This window comes from Astyanax mexicanus, chromosome 24 (genome assembly GCF_023375975.1).
Source record: "Astyanax mexicanus isolate ESR-SI-001 chromosome 24, AstMex3_surface, whole genome shotgun sequence".
NCBI classification, from domain to species: domain Eukaryota; kingdom Metazoa; phylum Chordata; class Actinopteri; order Characiformes; family Acestrorhamphidae; genus Astyanax; species Astyanax mexicanus.
In genome coordinates this window covers 26,982,234-27,001,756 of record NC_064431.1, presented here as the reverse complement: position 1 = coordinate 27,001,756, position 19,523 = coordinate 26,982,234, and the positions used below count along the sequence as shown (strand labels likewise).

At 38.5% G+C, this 19,523-nt stretch overlaps 2 protein-coding genes across 4 annotated transcripts in view; one reads left to right on the top strand and one right to left on the bottom strand.

Moving 5' to 3' along the window:
* Window positions 1-19,523, bottom strand: part of LOC103029679 (solute carrier family 2, facilitated glucose transporter member 9-like) — a 1,095,244-nt gene that overhangs the window by 330,573 nt on the left and 745,148 nt on the right. The gene's annotated exons all lie outside the window — the stretch shown is intronic.
* lrig1 (leucine-rich repeats and immunoglobulin-like domains 1) overlaps window positions 1-19,523 on the top strand; it is a 72,040-nt gene that overhangs the window by 14,629 nt on the left and 37,888 nt on the right. Inside the window, exons 2-3 of the mRNA XM_022682371.2 lie at window positions 16,205-16,276; window positions 19,280-19,354. Of these exons, the coding sequence (XP_022538092.2) occupies window positions 16,205-16,276; window positions 19,280-19,354 (147 nt within the window). The remainder of the gene's footprint in view (window positions 1-16,204; window positions 16,277-19,279; window positions 19,355-19,523) is intronic.

Below are 19,523 nucleotides of genomic sequence, written 5' to 3'. Positions count from 1 at the left end.
AAATGCTAAAGGCTTCCAGTATTTTGTCCACTAGCCCCGATTAGCAGACACTTAGCAAGCCCTGTTTAGCAGATGCCTAGCAAGCCCCGGTTAGCAGGCGGTTAGCCAGCCGCAATTAGCGCTAGTAAATGCCACTCGATAGCAGTACACTGAGGAACCCTGAGTGTTCTAGTAACAGTTTTACATCTTGCGCCCTATAGCCACTTCAGTCTAGCTGTAGTTTCGGTTAAAAAGTTGTTTGTTTGGAGATATTTTAGTCTAGAAATGCTGAAGGCTTCCAGTATTTTGTCCACTAGCCCCGGTTAGCTGGTGCCTAACCAGCCCTGTTTAGCAGCGCTGGCCTGCTGCTGTTAGCGCTAGTAAATGCCGCCAGATAGCGGTAGACTGAGGAACCCTGATTGTTTTAGTAACCCAGTTCCACATCTTGTGCCCCTCAACAACTTTAGTCTAGCTGTAGTTTGGATTAAAATGTTGTTTGTCTGCAGGCTGGAGGTAAGTCTCCATCTAAAATTTAGGGTTCACATAAAATAATAGTATGCTAATGAAGCTTAGCAGCTCCAGCCTGTAGCAATTACTGAATAAGCTAGTGGAATTCTGCTGTTCTGAGTGAAAATGTGAGATTTTTTTTTAGCCCCAAAATGTGCTAAATACTGCAGTAAAAGACTGGAAGGACAACATATTAATCTATAACCATCAAATTCAAATCAAATGATCATAAACTGTATTATCTGAATCGGCATATTTGCTAAATTTCTGATAGCTGCCAAAACCTGCAGATCTTAAGGGTTAAAGAAATGCACAAGAGTTCTGATAATTTTAATAAGTTTATTTGGTGTTTTATTTGAATGTTCTTCAAACCAAACAAATAATTAGAGACCGCATGGGGTTGAGGAGGCATGTAATGAAGCACAAGCATGATGACCCGTGTGTTTGGTTAGGATTAGCATAAAACCTACACAGATAAAGATGCTCACGTTTTGCTAAGTCAAACAACAACAAGGGATTGAGATGGAATCTAAGAATCTACGCGGCATTCTTTCTTTAAAGGCATATTTGAGCCCCCTTGCCTCCCCCTCCTCCTCCTTCCAATGTAAGTTCTTTTGTTTTAGAAGAGTGTCTACAAAGTGAGCTTGATGGATGAATCATCTGTGAATTCTGTACATCTGGTAAGAGTTTGGAGATCTGGAAACGGCATCGAGGGGGAAAAACGAGGGAGAGAAATGGAGGGTTGGAAAAAAATAAAAAACGAGTGTTGGAGAGGATTAAGGCTTGTGGAACACCCCCAGCACACGGAGTCCTGAGACAAAAAAATCACTACTCTGTGATTTTTCAGCACTTGAGGAGGTCAGGCCTCGAACCTCGTCAGCTTTCATCGTGAGTTATGGAAAAATACAAACAAATATTTTGATATTTTGTCCAAAGAAGTTGCATTTTTTGAGGTGCTTTGCCATTGCTGTTGGAAAGGATCTCCAAAACAACAGCCGTTCTGGAGGAGAAGTGTCAGAATGTGATGAAGTGAAATTGAGATATTTCTTCTGACCTTCTTAAAACTTTGCGATAATTTAGTTCTGGCTCTTTTTCCCCTCCGCCTTTGCCAAAACTCAGTGAAATCTTACATCGTAAATAAACGCAACCTGGAATGGCTGAATGCACGCTGATGTCTGCCCTCGTACTTCATGATTTCCCAGAAGAATCAGGGATATTTTCATACTTCAGGAAAGTTAAAGACCTCATGCTCAACCCCAAATGTGCTTTGTGTGAAACTGGAGCTATTGATTGTACGCCTAAATGTATAATTTCTAATCTGTAGAATACACACTCACTTTCCTTTCAGAACTGAAAACTATATAGCAAATTAATCCAGTTAACTAAAATAGCCTGTGGTTAATATTTCATTTTAGCAAACAAAACAGCAACTTTACAGGAGATAGAAAAAACCTTCTAAACTTTCAATGGAAGTCAATGTAAAAAGAGTTTATTTCAGGTCATTTTAAAGAGTTTCTATTGGTCTTTTTTTAATCAAGAAATCTTGCCACAGTTTAAGGAACAGTTTGTTCAAAATTCAAATTATGTAGTAAACTAAAAATCATTAGACAGCGACGATATTGACCTTTTTATTTCATAAACCATCCCATGCCAACAGATTAAAATAAGATCGAAAAGTGTTTCTTTGCCTCAGTGGCTCTAGAACCACTGTTTTTCTAGTGCAGTGGGTGGGACCAAGCTACTGTTTTATTGTCAGTGTTATAAGAGTATAAGCCTTTGAAACATTTCGAAATAAAAGCCAGAATGTAAGTTCAGCATTAGTTAAGTTTGGGGTACAAGGTAAGAAATAAATTTGACATTTTAATATGAACTATATTCTTAAAAAATAAGCTTTAAGTTGAAATATAGGCCTGGATTTTGTAATTATATGCCCAAAAAGTCTGGGCTTATATCTTATAAAATATAGCCTCATACCTAATTTCAATGTTTTTTGTACTATACGACAGAATGTACATTAAGCCTACAAATTTGGTATTGCATGACCTACAGTAAATTGGATATTAAGTGTGAGCGTCAGGTCTATACGACTTATTTTATTCCCCATTTTCTCCTCAAATTACACGGCTAATTACCCAACCCACTTATTAGGGATGCCCCAACACCAGGAGGGTGAAGACTAACACATGCCTTCTCTGACACATGTGAAGACTCTGCCTCTTTTTTTTTTTTTTTAAACTACTACTGACACAGTGCATTCAGAGGAAAGCGCAGCGACTTGGTTCTGATACATCAGCTCACAGACGCAGCCTTGTGCTGATCGTCATTACCCTTTGGAGTGATGTGGGGAGAAAGAGAGCACCATCTACCCACACGGAGAGAGCAAGGCCAATTTTGCTCTCTCGGGGCTCCGGTAGCAGATGGCAAGCTGCATGACCAGGATTCGAACCACTCTGAGATATTTACACTTTTAAAGTTTAAACATGAGATAAATCTAAGCTTGAAATTGAAACATAAGCGTGAGGTTGACTCCTCTATGATCCCGGCAAAATTGGCAATGTACTAATTACATGTTTTTCCTGCCATTATAATAAACTGTGGGAGAAAGCAATTTGCTGTCTGATGATCCCTGCTGTTTCTCACAGCGGTGCTGAACTCGTTATCTGCAGTAAATCTCTTAAACCCTGAAGGCTGAAGTTTTTCTCTGCATAATAAAATGATTACTAACTTTAAAAGATAAAAAAAAAAAAAAAACGCTTAAACAATCAAGCTTGATATTTTTTATGTTCTTTTCTTCTATTTGTGTGCGAGTGTGTGTGCATGCGTGCATGTTTTTCTACATTCGTGGGGACCTCACAGGATGTCCTCCTCACAACCATAGTGGTATGTTGTGATTGGTCAGGTTGTGAGGACATTTTGGACGACTTGAACTTGACAAAACAAGCTTTTTAGCAAAAATCAGTACAATAATTAAAAAATCTTAAAGGGTGGAATTAATTACATTTGATCAATGAGGTTTGGGTTAGGTGTAGGTGCAGAATACATTAGCTACAGTTATCATTATGTGAACAGAAGTCTTCACAAGACTAGCAAAACCAACATGTGTGTGTTTGTGTGTGTGTGTGTAGTGTCCGGCCGGCCTCTTGGCTGGCGTCTCGCTGACTCCGGTTCACTCGGTGCCCGGGGCGAGAGCAGACCCTTTGCCCAGTGTAGTGTGTGTTTGTGCGGCTGCTTCGTTTATTCAGCAGTGCTGCACATGGGCCCAAGATGTGATTTTACACAGCTTCAGATAAAACAGCGGAGGGGGTCTGCGTCAATCAGCCGGTATTTGTCCTTTCCCTCCAGCGCAGGACGGAACATCTGGAACATCAAGCGTGCTCCACATTGTCCAGAGTGCTGATGGTGCCTTGGGCTCATATGTTGAGTAATTCACATTTTAATACAGATATGGAAACTGATTTCTGTTTCATTTCAGAGCCTGGAGTGATCTCATCCACCCGGCTATTTGAATTGGTTTAAAGTGATCGTTTCATAAAAGAACAACAAAAAAGTGCATTTACTGTCTAAAGTTTGCTTCCCTTTCTCTTACTTCAAGACTGAGAGTGCCTAAAATGAAACAAGGCTGAGACAAAATAATGCAGAAAACAAGACAGAGGCAAACTTACGCAGAAACTAAGAAAAGACTGAGGCAAACTTTAACGAAGACATGAAGACAAGTCAAAAACAGTTCTAAGACTAAGACTAGACGGAGTCTAGTGCTGGGCGATAAAACAATAACGATAGTTATCGAGGGAAATATATATCGCGATAACTATGATAAGCCGGACGATAGGATTCGATAAACTTGATTTTCTATTTCCCGTTTAAGTAGCGCTGCGAACAGGCACAGCACGCGATCAGGCAGCGCGCTGAACTGCCTCACAGCTCAGCACAGCTAAGTCTAGTCTACTGAAAGCCAGTAATGTTAATATAAATCTGTACCACAGTAGAAGTGTATCATTTCAGAAACTTGACTTTGTTCGTCCTACCTCCATTACAGGTCACTTGCTTTAAAATATTTAAATGTTAGCATAATTTAAATGCAACAAAACTTAAAGGCTATTATTTTAATAAACATTAGCAGTAAATAATCTGAAAATAACAACAAATATAAAATAGAAAACAGTAAAACATATGTAATACATACTTTTTATATGACCAAAATTTATTAGACTAAAACTAGACTAAAATGTGACTAAAACTAATAATATCCGATAGACTAAAATGTAACTAAAACTAATATACATTTTAGTCAAAAGACTAAGACTAAACTGTATCAAAATCACCTGTCAAAATGAACACTGTGATATACTATTGTATTTTGCTTTATGCAGTTGCCTGTGGACCTGTGTGGATGTATAATGACTTTTAAAATGAATTTAAAAGCTGTCTGAGCACCTTGTACCCACCGGGCAAGATGTGAACATCCTAGTATCTGTCCACAGGACTCTGAGCCTGCTAGTGATTTTGGCCAAAACTCCCTTATTCTGTCACTTATGAGTAAAAAGAAATCTTTAATTTTAACAGAAAATGAGTTGATTTATATCGTAATACATATTGACATCGGCTGATATGAAAAACTATATAGTGATAAGATTTTTTTTCCATATCGCCCAGCCCTAACGGAGTCCAAATAATTCTGAGACTGAGACAAGACCAAGTCAAAATAACCCTGAGACTGAGACTAGATCAAGTCAAAATAATGCTGAGATTGAGACAAATAGTCAAAATAGCGCTGAGATTGAGACAAATAGTCAAAATAACGCTGAGATTGAGACAAACTAGTCAAAATAACAATAAGATTGAGACAAACTAGTCAAAATAAAGCTGAGATTGAGACAAATAGTCAAAGTAATGCTGAGATTGACACAAATAGTCAAAATAAAGCTGTGATTGAGACAAATAGTCAAAATAATGCTGAGATTGACACAAATAGTCAGAATAAAGCTGAGATTGAGACAAATATGCAAAATAATGCTGAGATTGAGACAAAGTCAAAATAATGCTGAGATTGAGGCAGTGTCTAAAAAATTCAGAGACCGAGACAAAGCAGAGACAAAAATACCAAGTCAAATGAACATCAACACAGAGACCAGATTGAGTCAAAAATAGCGCTGAGAAGACAAGACAAGACCTACACTAGAATTTTTAAAAAAGACTTGTATCTATAAGCATCTATTACCTGTTAACTACATTAGCACATGTCTCCAAGGCTGAACTATAGAAGCAAACTTCAAGACACCAAACATCTACTGCTTTGAGGCCGAATTACTGATGTCAGAATATGCAGATTCACATTCACATCGATCTGTATGGGTTCAGTTTGAGAAAGCACCACTGGTTCATCTGTGTGTGTGAAAGCAGGCCAACTGTGACGATGTACATTATAATCATGACAGTGTACATTATAATCATTTCTGACAGAAGGCTTGTGTGGTTGTGTGTAGTTGTGGATCTGTCAGGGCCTTGTTAGCCTTAGCGTTGTTTGGTTTGTGGTAGAAAGTGCCTGGATTCGCTATCAGCGCTGTTGCCTGGCTGTAAAACGTTTGAGCGAGAGAGAGAGAGAGAGAGAGAGAGAGAGACAGAAAGAGAGACAGGGGAGGAGTGAGGAATTGCTGGTGGTTCTCGGCTAGCGTCTCGAGCCGGCGGACTGTGACAGTAGGGTTATTCTTTGACTAGTTTACGGCCCTCTGAAAGCAGCCGCGTTAAAGAAGCCTCTGTCTTCCAGCTGCAATCATAAAGAGCCATCATTGACATCACTTCACACTTCCAAAGAGCGAAGTTCACACTCGGCCTATCGGCGATAAAGATAACCTGATAAGGAGCCTTCTCTCCGCCACGTCGTGAATCATGCCCTGCTATTGTGGGAGGACAAGAAATGACTTCACTGTCTGGCTCTTTTTTTTTTTTTTATTTGCTGGAGAGAGCAGAGGAACTGCACACGTTTAGAACTTGGACTCTGAAGGAAGTCTGAAGGCTGGAAGCTAAAGGATCTGATCATGTATAGGAACATGTCTGTAAAATTCTGTGATAAAGCATAAATGCAGAAAAAGCTAAAAGCTATTTAAAGGCTTCGAGTGGTCCAGTGGACTAAGGTGCTGCCACCATCATCAGGAGATCGCCGGTTTTGAAATAAAATGAATATATAAAAGCTACCTTAAGACTAGGACTGGGTATCGTTTTAAAATTTCCTATACCAGTACCGATACGATACTTGGAATTCAGTACCAATACCCAAACGATATTTTTCGCTAGCTTTTCTAAATTGTAACCAATTAATACTAAAAAATCGGTAATTGATTTCACAAAACGTATTTATTTATCAGTCGACATGAGTAATTTCATTTTTATACTGTTACCAGGAAACTCCATCATTTTGGATCTTGCTGGAAGAAACAGTGAGCATGTTTGTGGTGCTTTATTAAGAATAAAAATCATTGCTTGTGCTTCAACTACAAATATTTTTCCTACGCATATTGCTTTATGCATTTCAGTTCTTTTTAAAAATATAAGCATTACATCGACAAAATTAAATGAAATTATATTAAATTATATTGTTAGTCACGTAAAATCTAATGATTATTTTGGAAGTCGACTAATCTGCCGATTATTTTTCTGATTAGTCATGTAGTCAGCGATTATTTCGCCACCAACTCTGCTTGCTGTGGTTACGTCTCCTGTTTCTAGCTTTCTCTGTCGCTTTAAAACAATATAAACTGCTGGACGTCGGACTTTATTGGCCTTCAAATGTATAAACGATATTGTTGGCATTTTAGACCACTAAATTAGAAAGGATAAAATGATAACATAATATCATAGCAAAGGAGTTGACCCTTTTACACATTGCGAAGTGCGGAGGCAGGGGAACCATGACGTTCAGCCCCGGTCTGTCCAAGCTGGCCCGTGTTGAACCGGCATAAAGACCCTGTCTTAGCCTTCACTCGTGAGATATGTTGATGGTGAATAAAAGGCTAAGGTCACACAAAAAGACCCTAAAGTTAAGCAACTAGAGCCACACTGGGCTACAAATTACCGATTAGTCGACAATGAACCTTTGGAGTCGACGCATGTTTATAATTACGATTATATTGACTAATCGTTGCAGCCCTACACCCAACATCTCCTTTGGGCCAGGCAGCTCAAAAAGGCCAGAGATCTCTCTGTTCAGCTCGTTTCCTCACGGCTCTGAGAGAAGCTGGAGTGTGAAGTGAAGTGTGTTTGGAGCTTTCGATGCAGTTGTAGTTCGGCTCTATTGATTTTGAAAGCGCTCCCTATCGCTCCAGAGCCTCGAACGTTACTGTTTGGACGTGCAGTCATGTTTGATAAACTGCAGCGTTTTGATCACACGCCTGCACTGCCGTCCCGGCCATTACGAACACATTTTGAAGGACTTGGCTTTTCTCTGTCGGTGGAAAAAAACAAATGACCTGTTTGCACTGAGTAAATATTCACTGATAAATTCAACCACCAAATTTTCATGCCTGTTGCGCTGCTCACGGGAGGCTTTAGACTGCCTTTTTTTTCCTGGTCCTCGTGAGGAATAGAATGGAATGGAAAGGAAAGATTAGCAAAAACATCTACAATTTATATATTTTTTTCCTCATTCTTTAGATGTTTCGTGTTGGATGATTTGACCTTACATCTGTATCACAATTAATTGCAAATTTTACCTTGATTTTTATTATTATTAAGGAGATAATAATAAAATAGTTTATTGAACTACAGGAAGACAAAGTTCTCTTGAAGACAATGTTGCTTCCATGTCACAGACTGAACAGTGAGAGATCATGTGACCATGACCTTGAATCATTGTCCTGATGTATGTCAGTATTAGATAGTAGTCGTAGCATTAGTAGATAAGTTAAAACTTGATTTTTGTTCAAATTAAGCTTCTCACAGCATTTTTACACATTCTTTTGGTCTGATTTTTTTAATGTATTTGGTTTCATATTTTTTATCCAAGTTTTTATCCAAGACTAAATTGACTTGTTTTAAGTAGGGTTGCACAATTAAATCAGAATTGTACTGGTATCATAAGACACATCATCGACCAATATTTTAAAGTAATACTTTCTGGAAACATAAATGTGTTCTTTTTTTTTTTTTTTTTTTTTTTTACAGCTCTGGAAAAAAATGTGTCCACTTAAAAATGATGAGTTTCTTTGATTTTACCAAATTGAAAACCTCTGGAATATAACCAAGCAGAAGATGGATTATCACATGCCATCAAACCACCAAGCTGAACTGCTTGATTTTTTGCACCAGGAGTGGCAGGAAGTTATCCAAAAAGCAGTGTGTAAGACTGGTGGAGGAGAACATGCTACGATGCATTAAAAACTGTGATTAAAAAACAGGATTTTAAAACTTTATGAATATGAACCTGTTTTTTCTTTGCATTATTTAAGGTCTGAAAGCTCTGCATCTTTTTTGTTAATTCAGCCATTTCTTATTTCTTTTTTTTCTGCAAATAAATGCTCTAAATGACAAGATTTTTATTTGGAATTTGTGTGAAATGTCGTCTGTAGTTTATAAAATAAAACGTTAATGTTCATTTTACTCAAACATATACCTATAAATAGCAATCTCATATCAGAGAAACTGATTCAGAAACTGAAGTGGTCTCTTAATTTATTTTCCAGAGCTGTAGTCTGCACAAGATATGTACAATTTCTCTGCTGGTCTAATTGAGTTAAATATGAGGAAAAATGATCAAATTTCAAGTTACTTCATCATGATCATTATCTCAGGAGGTGATAACCACAACTTGTGTTGTTTCTGTGGCGTAAATAAAGACATAATAGCACTGTAAAGGCTATGTTTACCAGATTTTCATCACGGTAAGTGTTAATATAGTTGCAGAAGGCACAGTTTGGCCCTAGTTTACTTTCATTTTTAAACACAAGTCAAAAGTCTGGAGGTCAAACTCTGCAATTAAGCCCGTTCCCACCGTTCAACTCCGCTTGTTTTTTTTTTAATTTTTTTTAGCAGGAACGCTCCGCGAGGCCTCTGTTCATCACTGAAATGTTTCCGACAGGGAGATAACATTGATATAACGGATGTGGCCTAATACACACCCAAGTCAGATAGATAAGCAAGTCCGCTAGATAAGAAGAACACAGCTCCATGTGGCTTTTAAGTGTGCTTGCTGTTCTGAGATCAGTTGGAAAGTGCAGTGCAGGCTCAGGCTCTGACTCTACTCACTGATTGGGTCTGGAGAAGTGGGCGTGTTCAGCTGCAGCTCCAGCAGTTGCGACAGGCGGTTGAGTTATGGCCCTGGGGTTAAGCAGTAGGTGTGAAAGTTAACGCTATCAGATAAGATAAAGCCGCTTGAAATACGACGGGGTGACCGGGGTGGACCAAATCAAAGTTATATAAACACTCGCTGCTTTCTCCTCGCCGGCCCTAAGTGGCACCTCCAGGCCCGGACCCTTCAAGCTGTAAACTACTGCTGATTGCAGATACCGACTTAGACTGGGAAACAGCCTGGAGGCAAAGGAAGGAGCTTCTGTTGAGGCCTGTCTTTACACAGGCTGGACGGTGGTGTGGTCAAATCTTTTGAAGACGTTCAGACGCTTGTAAACTTCCTGTCAGTAACTGATTTACTCTTGTAAGAACTGGGAAAAGTTCTGAGCAAGTTCTGAGAATTCACAATACATTGCATTTCTCAATATTGTTTTCTAGTGACTGTTGCAATTAAATGAAAAAGTGATTAAACAATACTATTTTTTAAATAAAGTAATATTTGGATTTTTCATTTTATTTGGATGTACACAACCAGAATAAAAGTTCTTAAATAGTTCTTGAAAATAAAAAAAAATGTTTGTTTTGAGACCTCCAGCTAATTGTGATTGGTCCAATTTAAAATCTGCCTGACTGTGAATGGTCCTGATTTTTACCTTGCAGTTGGTTGGTTCTACAGTGTTGTTTGTTTTAAGACTCTGCCCCAGGCTTGATACAATGATACAATTATTTTTGTTTTTTGTTTTCAGTTTTTTTGTCATATTTTTTCTAATAATTGTTGAACTAGCAGAATGTGTCCTCTTGCAAATTATTACAATTTATTTTACCAATAATTTATCAAAGAAGTGTTTAAAAAGTATGTTAATACTAGTATACTTTTTATCCATATATATTGTGATGAATAAAAAATATATATATATTTTCACACTTGGAAATTTACTTTTTTTTTTAGGTCTGGTTTGTTGAAGGACTCAACTGAACACATTATGGCTTCAGATTTCTTTTTTTAAGTGAAAGCTTTTTGCAGGAAAGTAAAAACTCTAAATCCTGGTGCCTTTGTATGTAGTTTTAAAAAGTAAGAAACTTCACACCACAAAAAAAAAGATACCACACACCCTACAGTTTTACTGCTGCTGCAGTCTTTCACACCATTTAATCGTATGATACACGGATATTTGTAGGTTTTGTTAAAACCTGTTAAAAGCCATATTTAACTTTTCTAACTCAAACTCAACCAGACTTCTGTGGACTCAACATTTGTAAACTGATTCACACTGAGAATCTGCCCTATCCTGATATTTACATCATTTATTTATATAATTTGTTTATTATAATAGTCTTTTTATATCACATTTAGTTCCGACCCTGCAATGTGATTGGCTGAGAGGCGTTCTATAAGTGCCATTATCAGCTTTTCATGTATTACTCCACCACATACAGATAACCTAGCAACGATGCAGCGCTTACAAGCCAAACAGAGCAGCAATGGAACTATTTTAACTGGTGGAGTGTTTATAACCAAACAGATTGTATTTTCTCGTCATCTCTTTCTCAAAATTTCAATACAGAAACTGTGTGGTTTAATCACAATAATACACTCAAGATTCGTGCTATAATGTGTAATATTGGCAATGCTGTGCTGATCTACAGCTTTCTCTCTTTCCCTCTCTTGTGTATTATTGCTTAAATATAATATTTTACAGTTAACCTCCAGCCAAAAGTTCTAGATCTAGTCTTCTAGATACAATACAGAGCTTTATTCTAAATCCCGGTGCATTTATTGGCAGGTTTAAAAACTAAAATAAATTTAAATAAACTTTCCACCACTATTCCACAGCAAAAACGCAACATCACGGGTTAACCAGAAGGCCTCTTGTACTAAACCAGCTTCTCCTTAAGCTTCTCTTACGGCTCTGTTTCAGAAACGGAGGACATCCGACACCGCTCGCTCGCTCAGCGCTCCAGAACAGAGGCTCTTTGAGAGCGCAGCACGGCTCAGGCCCTTCTCCGCTCGGCCTTCATCGTAGACGGCTTTAGCAGCGCGCAGCTTGTCCTACATTCGCGCTGATCAGTGTCGCAGATTAGCCGCGACTGCCTGCCTAACCGCCCTCCCCTCCCTGCCCGCTTCCCTTCTTCCCTTTCTGTCATCGGCATTTGTGGCCCGCGGCGAGATTTGGGAGGGAAACCCTGTAATTTTTCACTTTGCTTTAGCGCGATTAGGTAATTGGTTTCTGTAACAGGACGGCAATTTAGCGACAGCGCTCACAATGGCAGGCGTATGATTATAATGCACCGCCTTGTCAGAGAGTGCTGCCTTCAGGGCAGATCAGCCGGAGCTATTATCCACATACACACTTACACACACTCTCCCTCGTTCTCTGTCTGTCTGTCTTACACACAGACTTACACACCAAAACACACACACACACACACATATATATATATGCTGTAAGCCAGTGTTTTTAGGACCACTGTTAAGAATTTAAAAAAGAGTCGACTTTGAGAATAAATGTGTCATATATTTTTTTAAATATCATACAATGTGAAATTTTAAGAATAAAGCCATGATACAACTCTATGTTTGAGTAAAATGGTAAAATGAGCATTGTTGATTTATTCTATAAACTATGGACAACATTTCTCCCAAATAAAAATATTGTTATTTAGAGCATTTATTTGCAGAAAGTAAGAAATGGCTGAAATAATTGCAAATAATGCAAAGAAAACAAGTTCATATTCATACATTTTTAAGAGCTCAGAAATCAGTATTTGGTGTATCAGTATCAATTTTCTTGGCATGCATCTTGGCATGTTCTCCTCCACCAGTCTTACACACTGCTTTTGGATAACTTGATGCTACTCACTACTGGTGCAAAAAAATTCAAGCAGTTCAGTTTGGTTTGATGGCTTGTGATCATCCATCTTCCTCTTGATTATGTTACAGAGGTTTTCAATTTGGTAAAATCAAAGAAACTCATCATTTTAAGTGGTTTCTTAGTTTTTTTTTTTTCCAGACCTGCATATCTAAGATTTCTAATTTCTAATTTCTTTATTATTTAAACCCGTAGGAACATTACTACAACCAAATTCTCAGCATCCTTCATTTTAACATGGGGAGGTTGATATGTTCCTTTTGCACAGACTTTGGACATAATTTTGTGTTTTTTCCTGGTAGCAGTACTACCTTAAAATTGGAGTTTCATGACTTTAGTCTCTAAATATTACAACTTTTACTGTTCAAATTTTACAGGTTTTATTCTATAATTTTAATAATTTTATTCTTTAATAAAATTGACTTCATTTTCAAAGTAATAAAACTTGAAACAACAGTGACAGCAGTCCTAAAACACCAGTTTAGAAGTGTGTTTGCGCATGTGTGAAAGAGAGAAGGGGGGGGAGAGAGAAAGAAAAAAAAAACAAACAAGAGAATGCAGCTAGTCAGGTATCTCCAGCAGTCAGTGCTGCTTTAGCAGTTAGCATCATAAGCTCTGGAAGCTTCTCAAAACTCGTTCCAGACAGTCCAGCACTGCACCTGTGCTTCAGTACTTGGAGTTCACCCAAACAAAGCGCTCTAAAGGTTTTTAAAAAGACAAGGACGTTAGCTTCAGGAGTTAGCTTAGTTAGCTGCTAGTTTAGCTTAGTGTTTACACGAAAACTTGAGTGAAATCCAAGATTTTTCTCTTAGGTTTTTGGTTTAAATCTTTTCTGTTGATTCTTGAATCTCATACAAGCAGTTTTTAAGAAGTGTTTGTCTGCAGTTTATGTTTATTTTTATTTTAATTAGCTTAGTGTTAGTGTTAGTCCTCACTCCGTGTGGTAATTAGCTTTCACAATTGTTTTGATTTCCGCTCCTCTATTAAATATAATATATATAATTTTTCATTATATTGGTAAAAACTTTTTTTTTTGTAGTAATTATCATCTTACTTTCCCATTGCCCTTATTAAAAGAATTGTGCTATATTTACTTTATTTGTATGGACTACAAGGCACCTCGTATTAAAAGGCACACTAATCAGTAAGCGCCTATTTTCTGGTCTACTTTCAAACATAAGACACACCAGATTATAAGTCACATTTTATGCGAAAGTAGTAAGGAACATTTTGTTAATCCACACAGATTTCTCTCCTGAAAACTGATTATTTGGGTCAGTAAAGCACTTCCGTTTATTTACAATTTTCAACACCACAGTTAGCAGCAGCACCACTAGCCACAGTTAGCAGCAGCACCACTAGCCACAGTTAGCAGCAGCACCGCTAGCCACAGTTAGCAGCAGCACCGCTAGCCACAGTTAGCAGCAGCGCTATCCGCAGTTAGCAGCAGCGCTAGCCACAGTTAGCAGCAGCACCACTAGCCACAGTTAGCAGCAGCACCGCTAGCCACAGTTAGCAGCAGCACCACTAGCCACAGTTAGCAGCAGCACCGCTAGCCACAGTTAGCAGCAGCACCACTAGCCACAGTTAGCAGCAGCACCGCTAGCCACAGTTAGCAGCAGCACCGCTAGCCACAGTTAGCAGCAGCACCGCTAGCCGCAGTTAGCAGCAGCGCTAGCCGCAGTTAGCAGCAGCGATAGCTGCAGTTAGCAGTGCTTAGCTTACTAAATGTGGCCCGACAACTCTACACTGAGGAACCCTGAGAGTTCTGGTAAGCCAGGGCGCTATCAGCCAACAGTTTTTTCAACGTAGCTTATTTTAACACAGTAAACATGCAGACTACAATCAGATATACTCACCTCTGAACAGCGAAAGAGCTAGCGCTGCAGTTAGCGGCTAATGCTAATACTGCTCCAGCCTCAGTGCTGAAGAAACTTCAATGAAACAGAGTAGCTTTATTGCTCTTTACAACCTGACTGAAAGAATTCATACATTATACCGGATTATAAGGCACATTGGCGATTTTTGGAAAAAATTAAAGGCTTTTATATGCGCCTTATAACACGAAAAATAGGGTAATAAGATCCATCTTGCTTATATAATTATTATGGTTTGTCGTTCACCAACAGTGAGGCTAGCTTCTAGCTCGTATAAAAACAGGACAGTGGCAGCAGAGTGAAGATCAGGAGGGTGCAGAGTTAGGCTCGGGTGGTCTGCTGTAATCAATCTCTGAGGTTTCAGCAGGAATAGCAGGAGGCTTGCCCACTGCCAAGCTCCAGCCACAGCTTTATTCAGCAGAGAGAGAGAGAGAGGGGGGGGGGGGAATAGGCTGCAGTATTAGGTATCTATCAGTGGTGGTGAAGCAGGCTGGCTGAAGCTGAGAGCAGATTGATTATTGAGCTGTCGTGGGGCATGTTGGACCGTCGGGGCTGATAGATAACACAGAGCTGGTGCTGGCAGTGGAGGCGGGTTCAGTGTGTTCAGAGTGATGGATTGATAAAAGGATGGACTTTTGGGCGTATGAGCAATGGGCCAGAACATTAGAACCACTTATAAATTAAACCAATAGCACGTCGGGGTCTGGGAAGTATCTTAGACAGTGGCTTAACTTTGGAAAGTATGTCTAATATTTCAGATCAGGGGTCGGCAATAGGCCACAAGCATGAAACATCTGGCCCATGAGGTTGTTTGAACTATAATAAAAAAATAAAATACTTCTCTGGTGAGCTTTTGTTTACATTACTTCCCTTTCTCTCTGTCTCATATTGGGTGAATTTAGTTTCCGCCTGTTCTAGTTTTTATCGCCCATTCTCGCACTCTCTATCTCCTTATAAGGGAGTGTTTTTTTTTTTTTTTCTCTAGCCGTGTCCCAATTCACTAGATAGGGCAGTGTATTGGACCATGACCCTGACGACACTAGGACTTTTCCTAGGTCAGCTGTAATTGGTTAATATTGACAATGGTCTGCAGTCGGGATTATTTAAAAAGTTTGCAAAGGTAATGAAGGCTTTTTCATACATTTGGAACTTGATATGTTGCAATAAACACTTGATATGTGCTTATTTAATAAATGACGTCTAAGTTTTACCCCCCTTGATGTTCTTATTGCAGGATTTTTAGCTAAGACGTGTGTGTTACATGCACACACACTCTACAGTTTTACTGCTGCTGTTGTCTTTCACACCGTTTAATCAAGTGATGCACAGATGTTTGTAACTTCTGTTAAAATGTAAACCGTTTACCTTTTCTGATTCAAACTCCACCAGACCTTTTGAGACATAAAGTACTTCGTGTTCATTCCTGTTCTTTTTTTTTTCTTTCCTGTAAACAGTATAAATATGTAAAGTTTACAAATATCTCCATATAATGGAAAGTGTTCAATTCTAGTAAATACCAATTCCACTATGGAACCAAACACATTTAGAAACCTCTATTATTAAAATGAGGACATCTAGAGTGTTAAACGATGCTGATTGTGAATCTCTGAGTGCATTGTTTTGACCAATGTGCATCTCTCTCTCTCTCTCTCTCTCTCTCTCTCTCTCTCTCTCTCTCTCTCTCTCTCTCAGAAACCTGAGCCACAACAAGCTGACAGCAGTTGATACGGACATCCTCTCCAATCTGCCCAACCTCCGAGAAGTGTGAGTAGAACAGAGGACTTGACGTTCTCAAGCTTGTCTGTAGCCACACGTTCGGAAATATGCTGTACCCAGATCAGACATCCCCCCAAAATTGTCCAGTTCCAGTGTGAAATCTTGCCTCTCTAGGTTAACTACGTTAACGCCAACTTTCTGTGCCAATTACAAGCGAGACAATGGAGGTCATGGCAGAAATAATCTGTGAATAATCAACTACTCGTTGACTATCAAAATATTCATTAGTTGCAGCTCTAGCATTAATACTGTATTTTTCACACTAGAAGGCGCACTATCAATGAACGTCTATTTTCTAGTCTATTTTCTAGTCTATTTTCTAGTCTATTTTCTAGTCTATTTTCTAGTCTATTTTCTAAAATAATGCACACTGGATTTTAAAATGCCTTTTAAGAGGCACTACAAGGAACTTCTAATTCAGCAGGTCTCGCTGCTGAGTGGTGGAAGGGGGGGTGTGTTGCTAACTAGGCTAAGTAAAGCTAAGATAAGTGAACAAAACTGTAATTTAAAAAAGACTTTCTATTAAAGTCAAATGAGCACTGGATGTTAATCTACACAGATTTCTCTACTGAAAACTGTTTATTTGGGTAAGAAAAATGCTTCTGTTTCTTTACAGTAAGCTTAGATTCCCAAATTTCTCCAGCACTAAGGCTGGAGCATTAGCATTAGCTAGCGGTTTGTCCCACATAGCTTTTTTTATCTGGTAAATTGCGCAGACTGCAGTCTGATATACACCACTCTGAACGATTCTGAAAGAGCTAGCGCGTTTAGCGGGTAATGCTAATGCTGCTCCAGCAGTGCTGGCTGGGTTAGGAGCAGGCTACATGCCAATTAATACTCACCAACTAAACTGGAACTCCTGTATAACAATGTACTTCAGCTGAGTGACTTTACTGCTTTGTAATACCTGACTGGTAAAATTTATACATAAACTGCACCGGATTTTAAGGCGCACTGTTGATTTTTGGGGAAATTAAAGGATTTTAAGTGCGCCTTTTAATGCAAAAACTTTTATACAAACTATTATAACTGTTATATAATTTTACAAGTTGTTATTTTATTACACAGACTACATGCTTTAACCAAACATAAATATCTGTGAAAATGTTTGTAGATAAAAAAAAAATGGCTTTAACTTCGATAAAGAGGAAAAATACTGTAAGTGAAGTCATGAGCACTAACCACAAGAATACACACTATAAATCCACTCCTATATCCAGTAATTCCCCCGCTTTCTAAACCCCCTGAAGCGGGTGGAGTGTGTGTGTGTGTGTGTGTATGGGCCGTGTGAAGCAGCGCAGTGAGTTTAATCACATGCGTCTCTTAAGGTGGAGTAGTTAATCATTTCATAGCCGCTGTCACTCAGCTTTATTGGGCACTTAAGGCTTTTTGTCGGAGGCTATTGTTGTGAGAGTGGGGGAATTGGGAGTGAAGAGGAGGTTTGCTATAATAAGGAGCTCCATCATCACCCGACACCACTCACTAACCTACGCTGTAAATATTTTATACAGAGAGGGGCTGCGGCTGGACACCCGCCAGAGAGAGAGACAGAGAGAGAAAGACAAACACACACTCTTCTTTACACTGTCTTTTTCTCTTATTGTCTCCATTTTGGCTCTTTTTGTCTTTATCTCTCCTTTCCTTTCTTTTGTGCTTTTTCTGTCGCTTGTTCATTTATTCACTCTTGCTTGCTTTCTTTCTTTCTTTCTTTCTCTCTCTCTTTTATTTACGCTATCTCTCATTGTCTTTTGTTCTTCTTTTTCCCTTTTTTCTCTCCTTTTTCCACTGTTTCACTCACTCTTGCATTCTCCTTCTCTCTTTCTCTCTTTCATTTACACTCTATCTCTCATTGCCTTCTGTTGCTCTTCTTTTTTTTCCTCTTTATCTCCTTTTTTTTTACCCTTTCTGTTGCTTATTAATTTACTCACTCTTGCGTGCGCTCTCTCTCTCTCTCTTTCTTTTATTAACACTTATATTCTCTTTTTTTGCTCTTTACTTTTTCCTTGTCTCATTTTTCACTTTTTTCCTGTTGCTTATTCATTCACTCACTCCATTTCTCTTTTATTTACACTCCCTATCTCTCATATTGTGTTCTTTTGCTCTTCTCCTTTTCCTTTTTATCTCCTTTTTCTCTGTTTTTGTTGCTCATTAATTCACTCACTCTTGCTTTCTCTTTCTCTCCCTCTTTTTCTGTTTTATTTACACTGTTTGTCTTCCTTTTTCATCTTCTCTTTTCACTCACTTTTGCTTTCTCTCTCTCTCTCTCTCTCTCTCTCTTTCTCTCTTTTATTTACTCTCTATTTCACATTCTATCACATTCTCTTCTTTTGAGCTTCCCTTTTTTTCTCTTTATTTAATTTTTTCCCCTCTCTCCTGTTTTCTTTTCTTTACTTTTTCGTTTTTTCATTGCTTTTTCATTTACTTCCTCTCTCATGCTTTTTCATATAATCTTTTCTTTACTTACTTTCTCATTTTTTATTTTCATCCTTTTAGTTTACTTTGATTTTTTTTTCTATTGCTTTTATTGGTTTCATGTCTTAATCTCAATCTTATCCTTATTTCTCTCTCTCTCTGTTCGCGAGCTCTTTCGCATTTTCTTCCTTTTTATTACTCTTTTTTTCTCTCTTATTCATGCTTTTGTTTTTTTTCCTCTCTCTGTCATGCTTTCTCTTCTTTTCTGTGTTCCGTTTTTCTCTCACTCATGCTTTGTTCTTCCCATCTTTTTCACTCATGCTTTCTTTTGCTCTTTCTTTATCTCTCTGTTTCCCTCTTCTGTATATCATCTTCTTTTTTTTTTACTTCAGCCTTGTCCTGTGCTGTAACTATTAGGGAATTATCTATAAAAAGTCCTTTATTCCTCCTCATCATCCTCTATATAATAACAGCTGCTATTGTTTCTGATCTCTCTGGGCTTTATTTCAGTGAAATGTGCCGCCGTTTGTTTCTATATGTAATTAAAACGAAGGCTGTCGTCTTGTGTTTGACCCTCAGGAGGCTGGACCACAATGAGCTGACATCAATCCCCCTGTTTGGCAACGCCTCAGCAGCCATTGTCACGCTCTATCTGTAAGTGAACACCTCGCGACTTTGTTCCAGGACTAGACTCTCCACGTCCTTCACCACCAACATCATCCACTGACCATCAGTAACCCTGTCCAGAAGTATTCAGACACCTGCTTATCGTTTTTCTTTATGAAATCGTTTTTATTGGAGTAACTGTCTCTGCTGTCTGCAG